The 20,236-nt window shown below is 40.0% G+C and overlaps 1 protein-coding gene and 1 long non-coding RNA gene across 9 annotated transcripts in view; both read left to right on the top strand.

Moving 5' to 3' along the window:
- Positions 1 to 20,236, top strand: part of pik3c2b (phosphatidylinositol-4-phosphate 3-kinase, catalytic subunit type 2 beta) — a 382,245-nt gene that overhangs the window by 294,035 nt on the left and 67,974 nt on the right. For all 8 annotated transcript variants that reach the window (XM_077501844.1, XM_077501843.1, XM_077501846.1 and 5 more), the window contains 4 exons: positions 10,305 to 10,493; positions 10,572 to 10,665; positions 11,641 to 11,735; positions 11,811 to 11,991. In XM_077501844.1, coding sequence (XP_077357970.1) covers positions 10,305 to 10,493; positions 10,572 to 10,665; positions 11,641 to 11,735; positions 11,811 to 11,991 — 559 coding nt within the window. The remainder of the gene's footprint in view (positions 1 to 10,304; positions 10,494 to 10,571; positions 10,666 to 11,640; positions 11,736 to 11,810; positions 11,992 to 20,236) is intronic.
- Positions 13,785 to 18,839, top strand: LOC144004570 (uncharacterized). The gene is made up of 3 exons (XR_013279411.1): positions 13,785 to 14,680; positions 14,792 to 14,907; positions 16,298 to 18,839. It is a non-coding gene; the product is annotated as an uncharacterized LOC144004570 (long non-coding RNA).

Below are 20,236 nucleotides of genomic sequence, written 5' to 3'. Positions count from 1 at the left end.
AGTTTGTGAGTTTTCGCGAATCGCTGTGGGCGTGGCTAAGCACTGTTCGCCAAGAAAACAACGCCAGTTTTGAGGGTCTAAACATGCGCAGAAACTCATGAAACTTGGCACACACATCTGGCCTGGTAAAATGAACAATATTTTATTGTTGATTGTACTATTTTTACAAAAATGACTCAATAGCGCCCCCTAGAAATTTTTAACGAAGCAGCCCCGATTCTACGTTTAAGCAAGATCTACGAAAATGTTTACGTGTATGAGGGAGCCAAAGACCTACAAAAAAGTCTCTTGGACCCATATGCTAAAATGAACAGGAAGTGAGGTACGAATTTTTGAATGTCCCATTTTTGACGATTTTTGCACATTTTCAGGGGGCATACTTTTGCCCACTTCTCCTACATGTTTTATCCGACTGACTTATGACTTGACCTGGACCATGCCAAGACCTGAGCCAACAACAGACGGAAAAATCTTGACTTTTGGAAATACTATATGATGAGCGCGGGGCATCAAAATTTGTGTTTCGCACTGAAAAAGGATATGCTTAATAACTCCCCGATACATGCTCCAAAAAATCCCAAACTTGACATGTATGTTTATCGTCAAGGCCTGAAGGTATCTCTATGACAACATTCAGTTATATATGCAGCGCCACCTCGCCCTTGAGGCAAAACAAAAAAATACCCCACATACGGTATTTTGTACAAAAAATGTAAACTCATTCTAAGTGTGATAACTAAGTCATTTATGAATATTCTTTTACTTTCCACCACTCAAAATGTTCACTGGCATTAGACTTATCCAAACATGTACTTTTTTATTTATTTTTGATAGCCTCTATGGACATTAAAAGCAATATCGTGAATGAAGGATATGCTTAATAACTCCACGGTACATGCTCCAAAAAAATCCCACACTTGACATGTATGTTTAGAGTCAAGGCTTGAAGGTATCCCTATGACAACATTCCATTATATATACAGCGCCACCTAGCCCTAGAGGCATAAAAAAAAATACACCAACTTAACGGTATTTTTACAAAAAAAAAAAAAAATCCACATGTCAAGGTTTATCATGCCATTTTCAAAGAAATTCTGCTTCCAATGTGCCGTACCTAAACTTGCCAGTACCCCAACGTGCCAGTACCCCAACGTGCAAGTACCCCAACGTGCAAGTACCCCAACGTGGCCCGGGCTGCGAGGGCCCTTTATAGCTGCTCGCAGCTCTAGTTATTATTAGGGCCCGAGCAGCGACCGCTGCGAGGTCCCTCTTGTTTTTGTAAGAATTATTATTATTCTTCTTCTTCTTCTTCTCCGTAAACGATCGCATTTTTGAGGGCCTAAATATTTACGAAAACTCACCAAACTTTGCAGTCTCTTCGGGCCCGGCGAAAAATTTGTTATTATGTAGTTGTCATAACAACGCGACTCTATAGCGCCACCTAGCGTAGAAAAATAAAAACCAATCCCGGCCCGTTTGAGCTAGAGCTACGAAAATTGGCAGGCACGTGTAGCACTACGAGACGCACAAAAAAGTCAGTGGAAGCCATTTCCTAAAATGTACAGGAAGTGAGCTATGAATTTTTTAATGTCCAATTTTGGCCTATTTTGGCACATTCACTGTGGTCATGCTTTTTCCCCCTATGCAAACATTTTTCATCCCATTGACTTTAAACTTGGCATTTATCATCTCAAGACTTAAGAGAAAAACTAGGCAAAAAATCTTGCGTTTTCGAAATACTATATGACGGGGGCGGGGCATCAAATATTGCCTTTAAAATTTCATTTGTCCAGAAAGAGCAAATGCTGAATAACTCCCATGTACAAGCTCCAAAAAATCTCAAACTTCTCAGGCAACGTAATAGTCACGGCCTGAAAACACCTATATGAAAAAATTCAGTTATACATATAGCGCCACCTAGTGGTTACAATAAATGTCATACTTTATGTTTTTAGCTACTGTGCTGAGCTCGTTGAAGGGATCCAGTTGAAAATTGGTCAGAAAAGCCTTAAGATGTTGATGATGCCCCACACCGAATATTGTAACTTTTCGCCAAAGGGCGTGGCCGCTACGGTGACGCAAAGTCTGAAGATTTTTCGTGACAATAAAAGCTGCATGAACTTGACCGAGATGATCCTATCTTCTCAAAATTTCACACATTTGATGAGAGTCCAGCCCTAAAGACATCTACGAACTTATATTTCATCTAACTGATAGCGCCACCTAGTGGCAATTTTTTTTCTTACGAATTTTCTTGTACATTTTTCTCCAAACACGTTAACTGGACCAACCTCATATTTGCTCAGATGGGGGTTTCGGCCTTCATGATGTCACAACACGAAGTTTGTGAGTTTTCGCGAATCGCTGTGGGCGTGGCTAAGCACTGTTCGCCAAGAAAACAACGCTAGTTTTGATGGTCTAAACATGCGCAGAAACTCATGAAACTTGGCACACACATCTGGCCTGGCAAAATGAGCAATATTTTATCATGTATTGTCCTATTTTTACAAAAATGACTCAATAGCGCCCCCTAGAAATCTTTAACGAAGCAGCCCCGATTGTACGTTTAAGCAAGATCTACGAAAATTTTTAGGTGTATGAGGGAGTCCAAGACCTACAAAAAAGTCTCTTGGACCCATGTGCTAAAATGAACAGGAAGTGAGCTATGAATTTTTGAATGTCCCATTTTTGACGATTTTTGCACATTTTCAGGGGGCATACTTTTGCCCACTTCTCCTACACATTTCATCCGACTGACTTTAGACTTGACCTGGACCATGTCAAGATCTGAGCCAACTACAGGCAGAAAAATCTTGACTTTTGGAAATACTATATGATGAGGGCGGGGCATCAAATTTTGTGTTTCGCACTGAAAAAGGATATGCTTAATAACTCCCCGTTACATGCTCCAAAAAATCCCAAACTTGACATGTATGTTTATAGTCAAAGCCTGAAGGTATCTCTATGACAAAATTCAGTTATATATGCAGCGCCACCTAGCCCTTCAGGCGTGAAAAAAAAATACCCCACATACGGTATTTTGTACAAAAAATGTCAACTCATTCTAAGTGTGATAACTCCCATGTTCAAGCTCCAAAAAATCTCAAACTTCTCAGGCAACGTAATAGTCACGGCCTGAAAGCATCTATATGATAAAATTCAGTTATACATATAGCGCCACCTAGTGGTAACAATAAATGTCATACTTTACGTTTTTAGCTACTGTGCCGAGCTCGTTGAAGGGATCCAGTTGAAAATTGGTCAGAAAAGCCTTAAGATGTTGATCATGCCCCACACCGAATATTGTAACTTTTCGCCAAAGGGCGTGGCCGCTACGGTGACGCAAAGTCCGAAAATTTTTCGTGACAATAAAAGCTGCATGAACTTGACCGAGATGATCCTATCTTCTCAAAATTTCACACATTTGATGAGAGTCCAGCCCTTAAGACATCTACGAACTTATATTTCATCTTACTGATAGCGCCACCTAGTGGCAATTTTTTTTCTTACGAATTTTCTTGTACATTTTTCTCCAAACACGTTAACTGGACCAACCTCATATTTGCTCAGATGAGGGTTTCGGCCTTCATGATGTCACAACACGAAGTTTGTGAGTTTTCGCGAATCGCTGTGGGCGTGGCTAAGCACTGTTCGCCAAGAAAACGCCAGTTTTGAGGGTCTAAACATGCGCAGAAACTCATGAAACTTGGCACACACATCTGGCCTGGTAAAATGAACAATATTTTATTGTTGATTGTACTATTTTTACAAAAATGACTCAATAGCGCCCCCTAGAAATTTTTAACGAAGCAGCCCCGATTCTACGTTTAAGCAAGATCTACGAAAATTTTTACGTGTATGAGGGAGCCAAAGACCTACAAAAAAGTCTCTTGGACCCATATGCTAAAATGAACAGGAAGTGAGGTACGAATTTTTGAATGTCCCATTTTTGACGATTTTTGCACATTTTCAGGGGGCATACTTTTGCCCACTTCTCCTACATGTTTTATCCGACTGACTTATGACTTGACCTGGACCATGTCAAGACCTGAGCCAACAACAGACGGAAAAATCTTGACTTTTGGAAATACTATATGATGAGCGCGGGGCATCAAAATTTGTGTTTCGCACTGAAAAAGGATATGCTTAATAACTCCCCGATACATGCTCCAAAAAATCCCAAACTTGACATGTATGTTTATCGTCAAGGCCTGAAGGTATCTCTATGACAACATTCAGTTATATATGCAGCGCCACCTCGCCCTTGAGGCAAAACAAAAAAATACCCCACATACGGTATTTTGTACAAAAAATGTAAACTCATTCTAAGTGTGATAACTAAGTCATTTATGAATATTCTTTTACTTTCCACCACTCAAAATGTTCACTGGCATTAGACTTATCCAAACATGTACTTTTTTATTTATTTTTGATAGCCTCTAATGGACATTAAAAGCAATATCGTGAATGAAGGATATGCTTAATAACTCCACGGTACATGCTCCAAAAAAATCCCACACTTGACATGTATGTTTAGAGTCAAGGCTTGAAGGTATCCCTATGACAACATTCCATTATATATACAGCGCCACCTAGCCCTAGAGGCATAAAAAAAAATACACCAACTTAACGGTATTTTTACAAAAAAAAAAAAAATCCACATGTCAAGGTTTATCATGCCATTTTCAAAGAAATTCTGCTTCCAATGTGCCGTACCTAAACTTGCCAGTACCCCAACGTGCCAGTACCCCAACGTGCAAGTACCCCAACGTGCAAGTACCCCAACGTGGCCCGGGCTGCGAGGGCCCTTTATAGCTGCTCGCAGCTCTAGTTATTCTTCTTCTTCTTCTTCTTCTTTATTCTCCGCAAACAATCGCGATTTTGGGTACCTAAATATTCACGAAAACTCACCAAACTTTGCACACTCCTCAGGTCCGGCGAAAAATTTGATATTATGAAGTCGTTATAACAACGCGGCTCTATAGCGCCCCCTAGCGTAGAAAAATAAAAACCAAGCCCGACACGTTTGAGCTAGAGCAACGAAAATTGGCAGGCACGTGTAGCACCACGAGACGCACAAAAAAGTCTATTGGGACCATGTAGCTAAAATGTACAGGAAGTGAGCTATGAATTTTTTAATGTCCAATTTTGGCCTATTTTGGCACATTCACTGTGGTCATGCTTTTTCCCCCTTTGCAAACATTTTTCATCCAATTGACTTCAAACTTGGCATTTATCATCTCAAGACCTAAGAGAACAGCTGGGCAAAACATCTTCCCTTTTCGAAATACTATACGACGGGGGCGGAGCATCAAATATTGCCTTTAAAATTTCATTTGTCCAGAAAGAGCAAATGCTTAATAACTCCCATGTTGAAGCTCCAAAAAATCTCAAACTTCTCAGGCAACGTAATAGTCACAGCCTGAAAACATCTATATGACAAAATTCAGTTATACATATAGCGCCACCAAGTGGTTACAATAAATGTCATACTTTACGTTTTTAGCTACTGTGCTGAGCTTGTTGAAGGGATCCATTTGAAAATTGGTCAGAAAAGCCTTAAGATGTTGATCATGCCCCACACCGAATATTGTAACTTTTCATCAAAGGGCGTGGCCTCTACGGTGACGCAAAATCTGAAGATTTTTCGTGAAAATAAAAGCTGCATTAACTTGACCGAGATGATCCTATCTTCTCAAAATTTCACACATTTGATGAGAGTCCAGCTCTAAAGACATCTACTAACTTACATTTCATCTAACTGATAGCGCCACCTAGTGGCAATTTTTTTTCTTACGAATTTTCTTCTACGTTTTTCTCCAAACACGTTAACTGGACCTACCTCATATTTGCTCAGAGGAGGGTTTCGGCCTTCATGATGTCACAACACGAAGTTTGTGAGTTTTCGCGAATTGCTGTAGGCGTGGCTAAGCGCTGTTCGCCAAGAAAACAACGCCAGTTTTGAGGGTCTAAACATGCACAGAAACTCCTGAAACTTGGCACACACATCTGGCCTGGTAAAATGAGCAATATTTTATTGTTGATTGTGCTATTTTTACAAAAATGACTCAATAGCTCCCCCTCGAAATTTTTAACGAAGCAGCCCCGGTTGTACGTTTAAGCAAAAACGCCGAATATTTTTACGTGTATGAGGGAGCCCAAGACCTACAAAAACGTCTCTTGTACCCATATGCTAAAATGAACAGGAAGTGAGCTACGAATTTTTGAATGTCCCATTTTTGACGATTTTTGCACATTCACAGGGGGCAGACTTTTGCCCACTTCTCCTACACGTTTCATCCGACTGAGTTAAGACTTGGCCTGGACCATGTCAAGACCTGAGCCAACGACAGGGGGAAAAATTTTGACTTTTCGAAATACTATATGATGAGGGCGGGGCATCAAAATTTGTGTTTCACAATGAAAAAGGATATGCTTGATAACTCCCCGGTACATGCTCCAAAAAATCCCAAACTTGACATGTATGTTTATCGTCAAGGCCTGAAGTTATCTCTATGACAACATTCAGTTATATATGCAGCGCCACCTAGCCCTTGAGGCATGAAAAAAAAATACCCCACATACGGTATTTTGTACAAAAAATGTACACTCATTCTAAGTGTGATAACTAAGTCATTTATTAATATTTTTTTAGTTTCCACCACTCGAAATGTTCACTGGCATCAGACCTATCCAAACATATATATATTTTTATTTATTTTTGATAGCCTCTATGGACATTAAAAGCAATATCGTGAATGAAGGATATGCTTAATAACTCCACGGTACATGCTCCAAAAAAAAATCCCACACTTGACATGTATGCTTATAATCAAGGCCTGAAGGTATCTCTATGACAACATTCAGTTATAAATACAGCGCCACCTAGCCCTTGAGGTTTATATAAAAAAAAATAAAAAATACCCCACATACGGTATTTTGTACAAAAAATGTACACTCATTCTAAGTGTGATAACTAAGTCATTTATGAATATTCTTTTAGTTTCCACCACTCAAATTGTTCACTGGCTTCACACCGATCCAAACGTATGTACGTTTCCATTTTGTTTTATTCATTTTTGATTGCCCCTTTGGACAATAAAAGTAACGTTGTGCAATGAGTACAACGAGCGATGATGTGTATATACACTTTTACAAAAAAATACCAATCAGGGCAACTCATTGCCTAAAAATAAAAAAGGACGCTGATTTTTGCAGGTCTTAACAATCACCAAAACCCGTTGAGCTTGACACACACACTGGCAAAAAAATATTCTACATGTAAACGTTTATTATGCCATTTTCAAAGAAATTTTGCTTCCAATATGCCAGTACCCCAACGTGCCAGTACCCCAACGTGCAAGTACCCCAACGTGCAAGGACCCCAACGTGGCCCGGGCTGCGAGGGCCCTTTATAGCTGCTCGCAGCTCTAGTTATTCTTCTTCTTCTTTATTCTCCGCAAACAATCTCATTTTTGAGGACTTAAATATTTACGAAAACTCACCAAACTTTGCACACTCTTCAGGCCCGGCGAAAAATTTGATATTCTGCCGTTGTAATAACTATGCGACTCTATAGCGCCCCCTAGCGTAAAAAAATAAAAACCAAGCTTGGCACGTTTGACCTAGAGCTACGAAAATTGGCAGGTACGTGAAGCACCCCGAGACGCACAAAAAAGTCTATTGGGACCATGTAGCTAAAATGTACAGAAAGTGAGCTATGAATTTTTTTATGTCCAATTTTGGCCGATTTTGGCACATTCACTGTGGTCATGCTTTTTCCCCCTTTGCAAACATTCTTCATCCAATTGACTTCAAACTTGGCATTTATCATCTCAAGACCTGAGAGAACAACTGGGCAAAAAGTCTTGCCTTTTTGAAATGCTATATGACGGGGGCGGGGCATCAAATATTGCCTTTAAAATTTCATTTGTCCAAAAAGAGCAAATGCTTAATAACTCCCATGTTCAAGCTCCAAAAAATCTCAAACTTCTCATACAACTTAATAGTCACGGCCTGAAAACATCTGTATGATAACATTCGGTTCTACATATAGCGCCACCTAGTGGTAACAATAAATGTCATACTTTACTATTTTAGCTACTGTGCTGAGCTCGTTGAAGGGATCCAGTTGAAAATTGGTCAGAAAAGCCTTAAGATGTTGATCATGCCCCACACCGAATATTGTAACTTTTCGCCAAAGCGCGTGGCCGCTACGGTGACGCAAAGTCTGAAGATTTTTCGTGACAATAAAAGCTGCATTAACTTGAACGAGATGATCCTATCTTCTCAAAATTTCACACATTTGATGAGAGTCCAGCCCTAAAGACATCTATGAAGTTATATTTCATCTTACTGATAGTGCCACCTAGTGGCAATTTTTTTTCTTACGAATTTTCTTCAACGTTCTTCTCCAAACACGTTAACTGGACCTACCTCATATTTGCTCAGATGAGGGTTTCGGCCTTCATGATGTCACAACACGAAGTTTGTGAGATTTCACGAATCGCTGTGGGCGTGGCTAAGCGCTGTTTGCCAAGAAAACAACGCCAATTTTGAGAGCCTAAACTGGCACAGAAACACATGAAACTTGGCACACACATCTGGCCTGGCAAAATGAGCAATATTTTATCATGGATTGTGCTATTTTTACAAAAATGACTCAATAGCGCCCCCTAGAAATTTTTAACGAAGCAGCCCCGCTTGTACGTTGAAGCAAGATCTTTGGAAATTTTTAGGTGTATGAGGGAGCCCAAGACATACAAAAAAGTCTCTTGGACCCATGTGCTAAAATGAACAGGAAGCGAGCTACGAATTTTTTAATGTCCCATTTTTTACGATTTTAGCACATTTACAGGGGGCATACTTTTGCCCACTTCTCCTACACGTTTCATCCGACTGACTTCAGACTTGACCTGGGCCATGTCAAGACCTGAGCCAGCGACAGTGGGAAAACTCTTGACTTTTCGGAATACTATATGATGAGGGCGGAGCATCAAATTTTGTGTTTCGCACTGAAAAAGGATATGCTTAATAACTCCCCGGTACATGCTCCAAAAAATCCCAAACTTGACATGTATGTTTATAGTCAAGGCCTGAAGCTATCTATATGACAACATTCAGTTATATATGCAGCGCCACCTAGCCCTTGAGGCAGAAAAAAAAATACCCCACATACGGTATTTTTACAAAATTTGTAAACTCATTCTCAGTGTGATAACTAAGTCATTTATGAATATTCTTTTAGTTTCCACCACTCAAATTGTTCACTGGCTTCACACCGATCCAAACGTATGTACGTTTCCATTTTGTTTTATCAACAAGTGGCTACTACATGAGTGTCACAGTAACAGATTAGCAGAGATGAGATTTTACAAAATCATATAATTTTCATTTCATTTAGTCCAGTTTTTATTAAGTTAACTACATTTTCGCCTCGTCTTAGTCGACAAAAATGCTGACTGATTTAGTCCCACTTATTATTATTATTGAGGATTTTAGTTGAGTCTAGTCTAGTTTTAGTCCAGTGAAAAATGTATGTTGATGAAATTATTTTTTTCGTTTTTGTTGATGAAAGTAACACTACTTTTGCGTGTGTCTCAGGCACCCGCTCATGATGGACTCACAAGTGAAGCCACTGGCAGCCATCTTATGTTGCCACTACAGAACTAATTTCGTCAACGCACATTTTTCACCGGGTGAAAACTAGCCTAGACTAAAACCCTCATTTATAAACAATAATTAAATCAGTCTGCATTTTTGTTGACTAATGAAGAGGAGACGAAAATATTTTTCACGTCATAAAAACTGGACTGAAATCTAGACTTAAACTTGACTTTATTGATCCCTTTGGGATGGTAATAAGAACAGATAATAAAATCAAAATAATTCAATTAACCAATAAATAAGGTTATTACAGCAGAGATTTAATTAATAATAATAATAATAATAATAATAAAATGAAAATTCAATAAATCAATAAATAAGGTTATTACACCAGAGATTTAATTAATAATAATAATAATAATAAAATAAAAATTTAATCAATCAATAAATAATCTATTTTTATTCATGAATAAAAATGATATGATTTTGTAAAATCTCGTCTCTGCTAAGAACATTCCTGAACGAATGTCTAATGTTGCGTGATGGCGGCTGAAGTGCGTGTGCGTGTGAATCAGTCTTCTAGTAATGGGACTTATGGCTCTTTGATGGGAGCCATTCAACCAGGAGCCATTCACTTAAAAGAGCCGTTGAAAAGACTGGCTCTATTATGCTTTTTAGGATTATTTTTGTGTTTGTAGGCTGACGGCGGAGGACAAGCGCGCGGTGTGGGAGAAGAAGGCCTTTTGCCAGACGGAGAGCGGCGCGCTGCCGCTAGTGCTGGCCAGCGCCCCCTGCTGGCAGTGGGCCTGCCTGCCCGACATCTACGCGCTGCTGGCCCAGTGGGCGTGTCCCGGACCTTTGGACGCACTGGGACTGCTGCACGCCTCGTGAGTACGGTTGGCCGGTGGGTTGGGGGTCGAGTACGCGCCGGCCCCGCCCCGCCCGTGACCGGCTCCGCCTTTCAGGTTCCCGGACCAGGAGCTTCGGAGGACGGCCGTCCAGTGGCTGGACGCCATCTCCGAACCCGAGCTCATTGACTTCCTGCCTCAGCTGGTGCAGGTAGACTTCGGCTTGATGGATGGATGGATCAATTGATTGATTTTTTAGGAATGTGATCAAGCAATAGGTTGATTTTGTTTTGTTTTGTTTCATTATTAATCATTAAATTTATTTTATTTTATTTTTTTTGTCCATTCAGGTTTGTTTTGTTCATTTTTATGTTGTCATTGATTTTATTTTAATCAAATTTAGTTTTTTGATGTAATGGTTTTTATTTGTACTTTATTTAATCATAAAATTAATTTTATTTCATCCATTCAGGTGTTTTTTTAGTTAATTTTTATGTTGAGCCATTGATTTCATTTTAATAATCAAATTTATTTTTTCATGGATTTTTATTTGTACTTTATTGAATCATTAAATTAATTTTATTTTGTCCATACAGGTTTTTTTTTGTTTTGTTCATTTTTATGTTGTCATTGATTTTATTTTAATCAAATTTATTTTTTGATGCGATGGATTTTTATTTGTACTTTATTTAATTATTAAATTAATTTTATTTAATCCATTGAGGGTTTTTTTTTTTCCTTTTTATGTTGAGCCATTGATTTCATTGTAATAATCAAATTTATTTTTTGATGGATTTTTATTTGTACTTTATTTAATCATTAAATTCATTTTATTTTGTCCATTCAGGTTTTTTTTTTTGCTTTGTTCATTTTTATGTTGTCATTGATTTTGTTTTAATCAAATTTATTTTTGATGGATTTTTATTTGTACTATATTTTCATCTTTAATAATTTATTTGATTCATTTGAATGTTTTTTTTTTTATTGTATTTTATTTTATGATCTTTTCTCATTTTATTTATTCAAATAGTTTTTTGGAGTTTTGTTTTCATGATTGCAAATGATTTTGTTGGCTCTTCATTTTGCTTCTTTGTTTTTATGTAATTTTTTTCTTGTTATTCTGTTGGGTAATCGAGTGAATGTTGTGTTTTAATTGCAATTTGAATGTTTGGTTTTGTTGATACAGGCGGTGAAGTACGAGTGCTACCTGGACAGCTCGCTGGTGCGCTTCCTGCTGCGCCGCGCCATCGGAGACCTGAGCGTGGCTCACTACCTCTTCTGGTCAATTTTATTTTATTTTTTTGCCCTCCTTTGGCCACCTTTTTCGTTTCAACTCCCCTCCTTTTTGCGTGTCAGGCTGCTGAAAGACAACGTGCAGGACAGCCAGTTCCGCGCTCGCTATCAGCACCTGCTGGCCGCCCTGCTGTGCTGCGCTGGCCGCGGTCTCCGAGAGCAGCTGGACCGCCAGTGCTGGATGGTGTCCATCCTGACCAAAGTGGCCCACAGTGTCCGAGACGCCACGCCCGCTACCAGACAGGTAGGGCTGGGCGATATGGACCAAAACTCATATCCCAATATATTTTGGCTTAATATCGATATACGATATATATCCCAATATATATATATATATATATATATATATATATATATATATATATATTTTCCCCCCGTAAGAAAATTCTGAGTCGAAGCTAAATATAACCTGTCACGAATAGTTTTATTTAGGGATGTATATTTTAGCCGATAAAAAGGTCCGATATATTTATTAATGTCTGTACACTGTTTGCAACACGAGCAGCCTACAGTAGACCAAGTCGCGCTGATTACGTCATGTATAGACCACGTCGCGCTGATTACATCATGTATAGACCACGCCGCGCTGATTACATCATCTATCACGCCTCTCGTTCTTTTAGACTGGCCATCTCTAAAAAAAAGAAAAAAAAAGGCCGGCCGCCCCACACTACTGTAGTAGACTACCACATAGCAATCAACATGTCCTCCTCACCAGTGTGGTGTTTTTTTTTCTTCTCCATGGCAGAAGATCAAAACATTTTCAGCAAGGATTCTAAGAGGGGGAAAGAAGGCTTTTGCTCACCTGAAATCCGTCATGGCAGAGCCGTTTTGAACGAACGTGAATGAGGGAGCAATGAGGGAGCATCTGCAGCAGCAGCTAACGGTGCTAAGCTAACAAACCAGCAAAGCAGCACCAAGGCTAAAGCCATGAACGCCAAAGTGATGGCATTTATAGCGCTAGACAAGCAGCCGTTTTCTGTAGCTGACCCACGTTTTTGAGAGTTAATAGTACATTTGGACCCACGTTGCATCCTCCCAAGTGCTTGATTGACAATAACGGACTACAAGTAAGTTTCACCGCAGTTGGAGGGTGGGTGTGTTGTGCTGTAGAGTGCGAAGTGTCGCCTCTCCCTCTTTTTTTTTTTTTTTTTAACTGCGATTTGCATGATTGAGTGAAGAGAGAGAGCACTTCACAAGGGTGGAGCCCCCCCAACCCCCCCCCCCCCCCCCCCCCCCCCACACACACACACACACACCTCCTGTACATGAAAGAGGAGGGCCTGGGGCCGCACGGGGCAATGAGTAGAGCAGAAGTGGAGCACACAGCGCAAGTTTAACTATATCGATATAGACGAAATGGCCTAATTTAATATCCCATTTAAAAATATATCGATATAATTTTTATATAGATATAGCGCCCAGCCCTACAGATAGGTCGGATGGTGATGGCATCGCCATCCTACGGAAGCGTAGAGCTGCCAATGTGGAGTAAACATTTTTGGCTGGCGACTATGTTCGAACATACTCGCAAATATGTTCGAACATACTTGCAAATATGTTCGAACGTATTGAAATACGTTCGAACATACTCGCAAATATGTTCGAACATAGTCGCAAATACGTTCGAACATACTCGCAAATATGTTCGAACATACTCGCAAATATGTTCGAACATACTCGCAAATACGTTCGAACATACTCGCAAATATGTTCGAACGTACATGTAGGCTACATGCTACAAAGTTAGCATACCTTCCCATGATGCTACGGGGTATTATTTGCGCATGCGCGAGTGAAAACAAATCAAATTTTTTAGGCATTTGGGCCACGTTACCAATTCATTAGAAAATTAAGTAGACAAAAAAACAGTGTTTATTCGTAACTTTTACTATTTATTATGTCTGCCGTGCATGATTTAGGTTCGTTATTTTCGCCCCATAATGCAATGCGGTATGACGCTGGCGCACGAGTACCACAGCAATCGATTGGCGGGACAGAGCCTCGCCGACAGGGAAAAGCCAGTAAGTAAACATCGTTTGTTCATAATTTTTTTATGGCTTTATTGTTAAGTCGACCATGCATGATTTCCGTTTGGCCAACTGGTTGAATCGTATGCCAAACGCAGTGGTGACTTTGCCGTGAGCGACAACTCGCCATCTATCTATCGAAGAGAGACAGGAAGAAGGAGCCGCGCACATTGTAAGGCTCGCGGCAATATAACCGATTCACAGCAGCCTACGCATCATGCTAAAATAACTTCTTGACGGGCAAGCTATTGCAATCACGGTAAAATAGCCGTTGACGCCAGGTCAAGAATATATCACGAAATCACAGCTGTTCACGGCTAATTAACACTAGCAGGAGAAGAATTGCCAGTCAAGGCAAAATAACCACAGCCTTATGTTAAGCGCTAACGCTGCCCTCCATTTACCCTCGATTGGAAAACCCCCTTTCTGTCATTTTTGTTCCAAATGTTGAAGGAATATTTTAGGACAGGAGTCACCAAGGTAGTCACCGACCTCATAGGTAGCCTGCTGGCCTTTTCCAAAAATAGTTCACCGGTGATGGGGCATTGCGATTTTCTAGAGATGTTGTATAAGTAATGTTAATGTAAACAATGGTAGATATTTTGAGAAATAAAATGCTGCATATTGCTGTTTATCTGTTGTAAATATTGTGATCAGTGTCTTCACATAAATGAATGTCATGAATTATTAATAGTTTTCACAATTTCAAACAAACCTTTTTAGAATTAATTATTTTTTCAATTATTTCACTGGTTACTCACTGAACCCCTTTTGAATGTATTTGACCAATACCCCCCCCCATAATGCCACAGGGTCTTGGCATGCACAAGTCTGCACAACAGGCACTAATCGGCAATCAGTAGGTAGACGGGATGAGCACACCAGCACTCCCAACAGAAAAAAGTAAGTGTGTCTATATAAATGGGTATATATTTACATATATATATATATATATATATATATATATATACATATTTTTATAATGCTGACAATTTCTGAACGTCTCATTGACAGATTAACAGTCGGCAGATAATTGTAAGGAAATGGAGAGCGGAATGGAGGCACTCTGTGCATTCTTGCGACGCCGCAATATTAGCGAGGACAACATAGAAAAAATACAAGATGACAAAGTAGGTTGCCTTAAGATTTAGCTCCATTCACTGTTGCTAAATATTACACACTATGCTCTATAAATATACATAGCTCAACTGTCATGTTTATGAAAAACATTCTCCAAAGGGCTCTGCCTCTTTTGTGCTCTCGTTCCACACTTTGGCTGAGCCCACATTGATTGTCCCCTCAGCCCAAGAATATTACCCCCAATTCATTTGTGGAATTGTACGGAGCTAGTGCCAGGGTATGGAAAAAAGAAAAATGTATTTATTTAGTTATTTTTCTGGGAGAGGGTGTAATCTGTACCCACAGTTTAGTAATCTGTACCCACAGTTTAGTAACCTGTACCCACAGTTTACCACATCAATAAGAAACAAAAACGAACACTCAAATATTTAGACAAAAGTTTGATTGTTTTTTTTTTGTTTTGTTTGTTTTTTAAACTGGTGTAGTGTGCAGTATGAAACAGGTGAGAAACTCCATGCCATTTTGATTTTGTGGAAATGAGAGCAGGTTAAAATAAGTGTTTTTTTTTAACTGTAGACAACGAGGAAACCATGGTCTTCACCAATGCAAAACTGAGAAAACACTGCCATCTTCAGGCCAGAAAATGCAACATGACGTCACTATACAGTTTGTTCTTTGTGTGTTCTTTTTCGTTTCTTATTGAAATGCTAAAAAGTACTTATTAGTGCCCCCCCCACCCCGCCACAAAAAAAAACGTTTTTTTCTTACCCTGTCACCAAAGAGGCTCCGTAGAATTTACCAAAATAAAGGGAAATGACACAATTCTGTGGAATTCCTGTCCCCGTGCTGAAAAAAACTTTACAAGGTTAAAGTATTATTACATATTCCATCCATCCATCTTCTTAACCGCTTGTCCTCACAAGGGTCGCAGGGGCACCGGAGCCTATCCCATTATTTCATATTTCATAATTTATATAGGTGTCATTTCAAAACATGTTTCAAAGTACATGCCCGTGCATCCTTGCAGTTGCCGTTTTTAGCGACCTTCTGCTTGTGTGCAGCAGATTTTGACGTGGCTACAAGCAGTTAATCACAAATCCAGGTGTGGAACAAAAAATTAATACAATTTAAAAAATAATAAAATTGCATTAAACAAGGATTTTGAACAATACGACCCCTACCTTAGATGTTGTGTGAACAATACGACCCCTACCTTAGATGTTGTGAACACGTAGCAGTGTCCATGATTTCACAGTAGCCACAAATGATCTAAAAAAATTAATCTATTGAATGTGAGACACCTACAACTGCCTTGGTACATACATGTAGTACACCCAGCCTATGCACACAATGTTTAAGATGTTCTGAGTTCATAGTCTACCATTTGCATAGATTTGATAACTCTTGTATTAATAATCTGATTTTTGTTTGTTGTTGTAGATAGACATTTCCGTTGTTGAAATGATGGAAGACCGCACCTTGGCTACTTACATTCCTGTCTATGGGGACAGGATTGCCACTCGAAGATTTTGTCTTGAGTATCAAAGAAAAGGTCAGAAGGACACACAAAGGCAATCACTACTTGAAAAGCTCAGACGAAAGATGACGACTAACAACGCCTTGGATGAGTGTGACGAGGGAGAACCTGGACCATCTTTCAAACATGCACGACCACATATGAGACGTAATAAGATTGCTGCTAGACAAACAAGGAAAGTGGAACTCGGATGGATACATGAGGGGAAACAACAACGAAAGAATCAAGGAGGAGGGACAAGGAAACTTGATATGCCAAAGGACTCAAAAAAAGCGGATATCTTACAAAGAGCACTGGAACTTTTCTTTCCAAATGGGACTTCTAAAAAGGGGAAATTAGAAGAATTTTGCTGTGATATCTTAGACTATCAAGAAGACGCGGTACTGGATGAAGATGTTAGTGTAGGGGAACTTTATTCTGTGCTAAAGATGGGAATGCTAAGGTTCTACCTCTGCACAAAAGTAAAAGAATCCACCAACTCTGTCCTCACTGAGCCAGAGGGAGAACACACTGAGCCAATGGAGGACACTCAACCAGATGGTGAAAATGTATCATTATCATCTAGTACATCTGAAGTCATCATAGGGGCCTGTGCAGATGAACCTTTACCGTTCCATCTAGATGATACTGTCCCTATGTTGGAAAGTGAAGAAGAGGAGCACAGTGAGCCAAACGAGGACACTCAACGAGGTGCTCAGACAGTATTATTATCATCATCTAGTACCTCCGAAGTCATCATAGGGGCTCACGTAGCTGAACCTTTGTCGTTCCAGCTAGATGTTACTGTCCCTATTTCAGAAAATTATGAGAGTCATGTGATTGGGAGTATCCCTGCAGCTACCTCTGACTCATTCATTATCATCGAACCATATTCCTCAAGTGAGCCAACTGCAAGTACCAGTGAGCAGAATGATGTGGTAATGGCAAGTGCTACTTTTTCTCATGCTGAAACAAATGCCAGCTCTGATCTCACAATAGGCCAACTCACCAATGTCCACATTAAAATTCATAGAACAAATCTTATGGATGAATTAATTGCACAGTTCATAAATCCAAATCTCCTAAAGTGGCCTCTCACATTCGGCTACATCAATGAGAGAGGAGCAGATGCCGCTGGAGTCTCTCGAGATGTTTACTCTGCATTTTGGACTGAATTCTATGACTATGCGACTGAAGGGCAAGACATGCGAGTTCCAATACTCTCTGCCAAGAGGAAGGAAGAGGAATGGAAATCTATTGGCCGCATCCTGATTAAAGGGTTTCAGGACCATGGTTATTTCCCTTGTAGACTTGCAAAAGCATTCACAGTAGCTTTGCTGTTTGGTGAAATATCTGTCACACCAGACTTGCTGTTTGAGTCCTTTCTATTATACATCAGCAAGGAAGAACAAGATCTTGTGAACAAGGCTTTACAAGAGGAGCTTAACGATGAAGAGGAGGAGGATATGATTGACTTTTTAGATCGGATGGGAGCCAAGTCTATCCCAGGAAAAGACAACTTGAAAGCTGCACTTTTAAGTGTTGCTCACAAGCTGATGATCCAACAGCCAAAATATGCTCTTGATAAAATGTCAGTGGTTGTGGGTCCAGAGCTCAGGCAGTCTTTTGGTAGTGTGGACAGTCTTGAACAAATCTATGAAAATGTGAAGCCCACCACAAAGAAAGTTCTGAAGTTGTTGGAAGCTTCTCCCTCTACACAAGCAGAGCATCAAAGTCTCCGGTACTTGCAACAATATATCAGAGGACTCGATCAACGTGGCCTTCAAAGGTTTTTGAGGTTTACCACAGGTTCAGATGCACTCTGTGTTGGTAAAATAGGAATATTGTTTACCCCTTGGATGGAGTTGCGCGTAGACCAATTGCTCACACATGCGGGCCTACCATGGAACTGCCCTGGACATACACGGCCTTCCCAGAGTTAAGGGTGGAATTTGATCATATCCTCAGTAGTGAAAGCTGCTATGTTTTGGATATAGCATAGAGGAAAAAAACATAACTGTCATTTCTGAAGCACTTCAAATGTTTGCTTTTTACAGCATATTTCTAAAATAGTTCGCTTCATCAGGTTTACCATGCTACATGTTGCACAATGTTTAATAGTTTACATATTGTTGTGTGAGAACATTTAGTCAATTATTGCACTTTAAATATTTTTGATAAAAGAAATATATTTTTCTTTCAAGTATTTTATTTCAATAGTGCTCAATTTCTGAACTGTTCCATGAGTGCACTGGGAATATTTTTGTTAAAAGAAATATATTTGGCTTTGGACAAGTATTTTTATTTTTCAAAACAGCAGATTTTATTGCTCAATTTCTGAACTGCTCGATGAGTGCACTGGAAATATTTTTGATAAAAGAAATAATTTTCTTCGAAGTTTTTTTCTCTCTCTCTCTCAAAACATTGTATTGATTGTATTGCACAATTACTGAAATGTTCCTTAAGTGCTACTTTACCTTCTCAAAAGGGGGGGGGGGGGGGATGGGGGGGGGGGGTGTTCTTAAATAAACGCTTTTCAAGAATTTGGTGGCGTTTAAGTTGTGATAGCAAACTTGGTGTCCAACAACCCCCAGTGGGGAAACTTTAATATGAGGGGGGTGGGGAAACATGACACCACTAGTTTTGAGTCTACAATATTGTAATCAAAGTGTTGTGTAAACTAAAATTTAAAAATCATGTTTCAACATAGGCGGCATGATACTCGAGTGGTTAGCACGTCCGCTTCCCAGTTCTGAGGTGTCCGGTTCGAGTCCAGGCTCAGACCTTCCTGGGTGGAGTTTGCATGTTCTCCCCGTGCCCGCGTGGGTCTTCTCCGGGTACTCCGGTCTCCTCCGACATTCCAAAGACATGCATGGCAGGTTAATTGGGCGCTCCGAATTGTCCCTAGATGTGCTTGTGAGTGTGGATGGTTGTTAGTCTCTGTGTGCCCTGCGATTGGTTGGCAACCAGTCCAGGGTGTCCCCCGCCTACTGCCCAGAGCCAGCTGAGATAGGCGCCAGCAGCCCCCGCGACCCTTGTGAGGAATGAGCGGTCAAGAAAATGGATGGATGGATGGATGGATGGATGGATGTTTCAACATAGTCGGTATTAAAATAAAATGCTTAAAACATGTATGGTGACCTAGGGCTGGGAGATATATCCAAATACGTATCAATTTTTTTTTCTTCTTCAATTTATGTCAATTACGATTTTAATCAAATTAAGTCCAACAAACATTTAAAGGAAACATCCATCCATCCATTTTCTTGACCGCTTATTCCTCACAAGGGTCGCGGGGGTTGCTGGCGCCTATCTCAGCTGGCTCTGGGCAGTAGGCGGGGGACACCCTGGACTGGTTGCCAACCAATCGCAGGGCACACAGAGACAAACAACCATCCACACTCACACGCACACCTAGGGACAATTCGGAGCGCCCAATTAACCTGCCATGCATGTCTTTGGAATGTGGGAGGAGACCGGAGTACCCGGAGAAGACCCACGCGGGCACGGGGAGAACATGCAAACTCCACCCAGGAAGGCCGGAGCCTGGACTCGAACCGGAGTCCTCAGAACTGGGAGACGGACATGCTATTTAAAGGAAACATTTATTCAAAAATAATTCTTGTGCAAAACGTTCAGACAACTGTAATGTATAGGCTACCGATTCTAAATTGTTTAACAAACAATAGTTTGTGCTTAAATGCCACAATGAAGTAGTTGGTAACTATTGTAAACATCTTTTAAACCACCCATCCAACATTCTGGCACTTGTGCAAAATTACAATGCAAAAACATTTTAATGTATTCATGTAACAGAACACAAGAACAACATTTAATAAACCAGCAGACAAAACTTAATGTCA

The sequence above is a fragment of the Festucalex cinctus genome, chromosome 17, assembly GCF_051991245.1.
Source record: "Festucalex cinctus isolate MCC-2025b chromosome 17, RoL_Fcin_1.0, whole genome shotgun sequence".
In the NCBI taxonomy this organism is placed as follows: Eukaryota; Metazoa; Chordata; class Actinopteri; order Syngnathiformes; family Syngnathidae; genus Festucalex; species Festucalex cinctus.
Note: the sequence above shows the minus strand (reverse complement) of the source record. Positions and strands in the feature narration are given on the sequence as shown.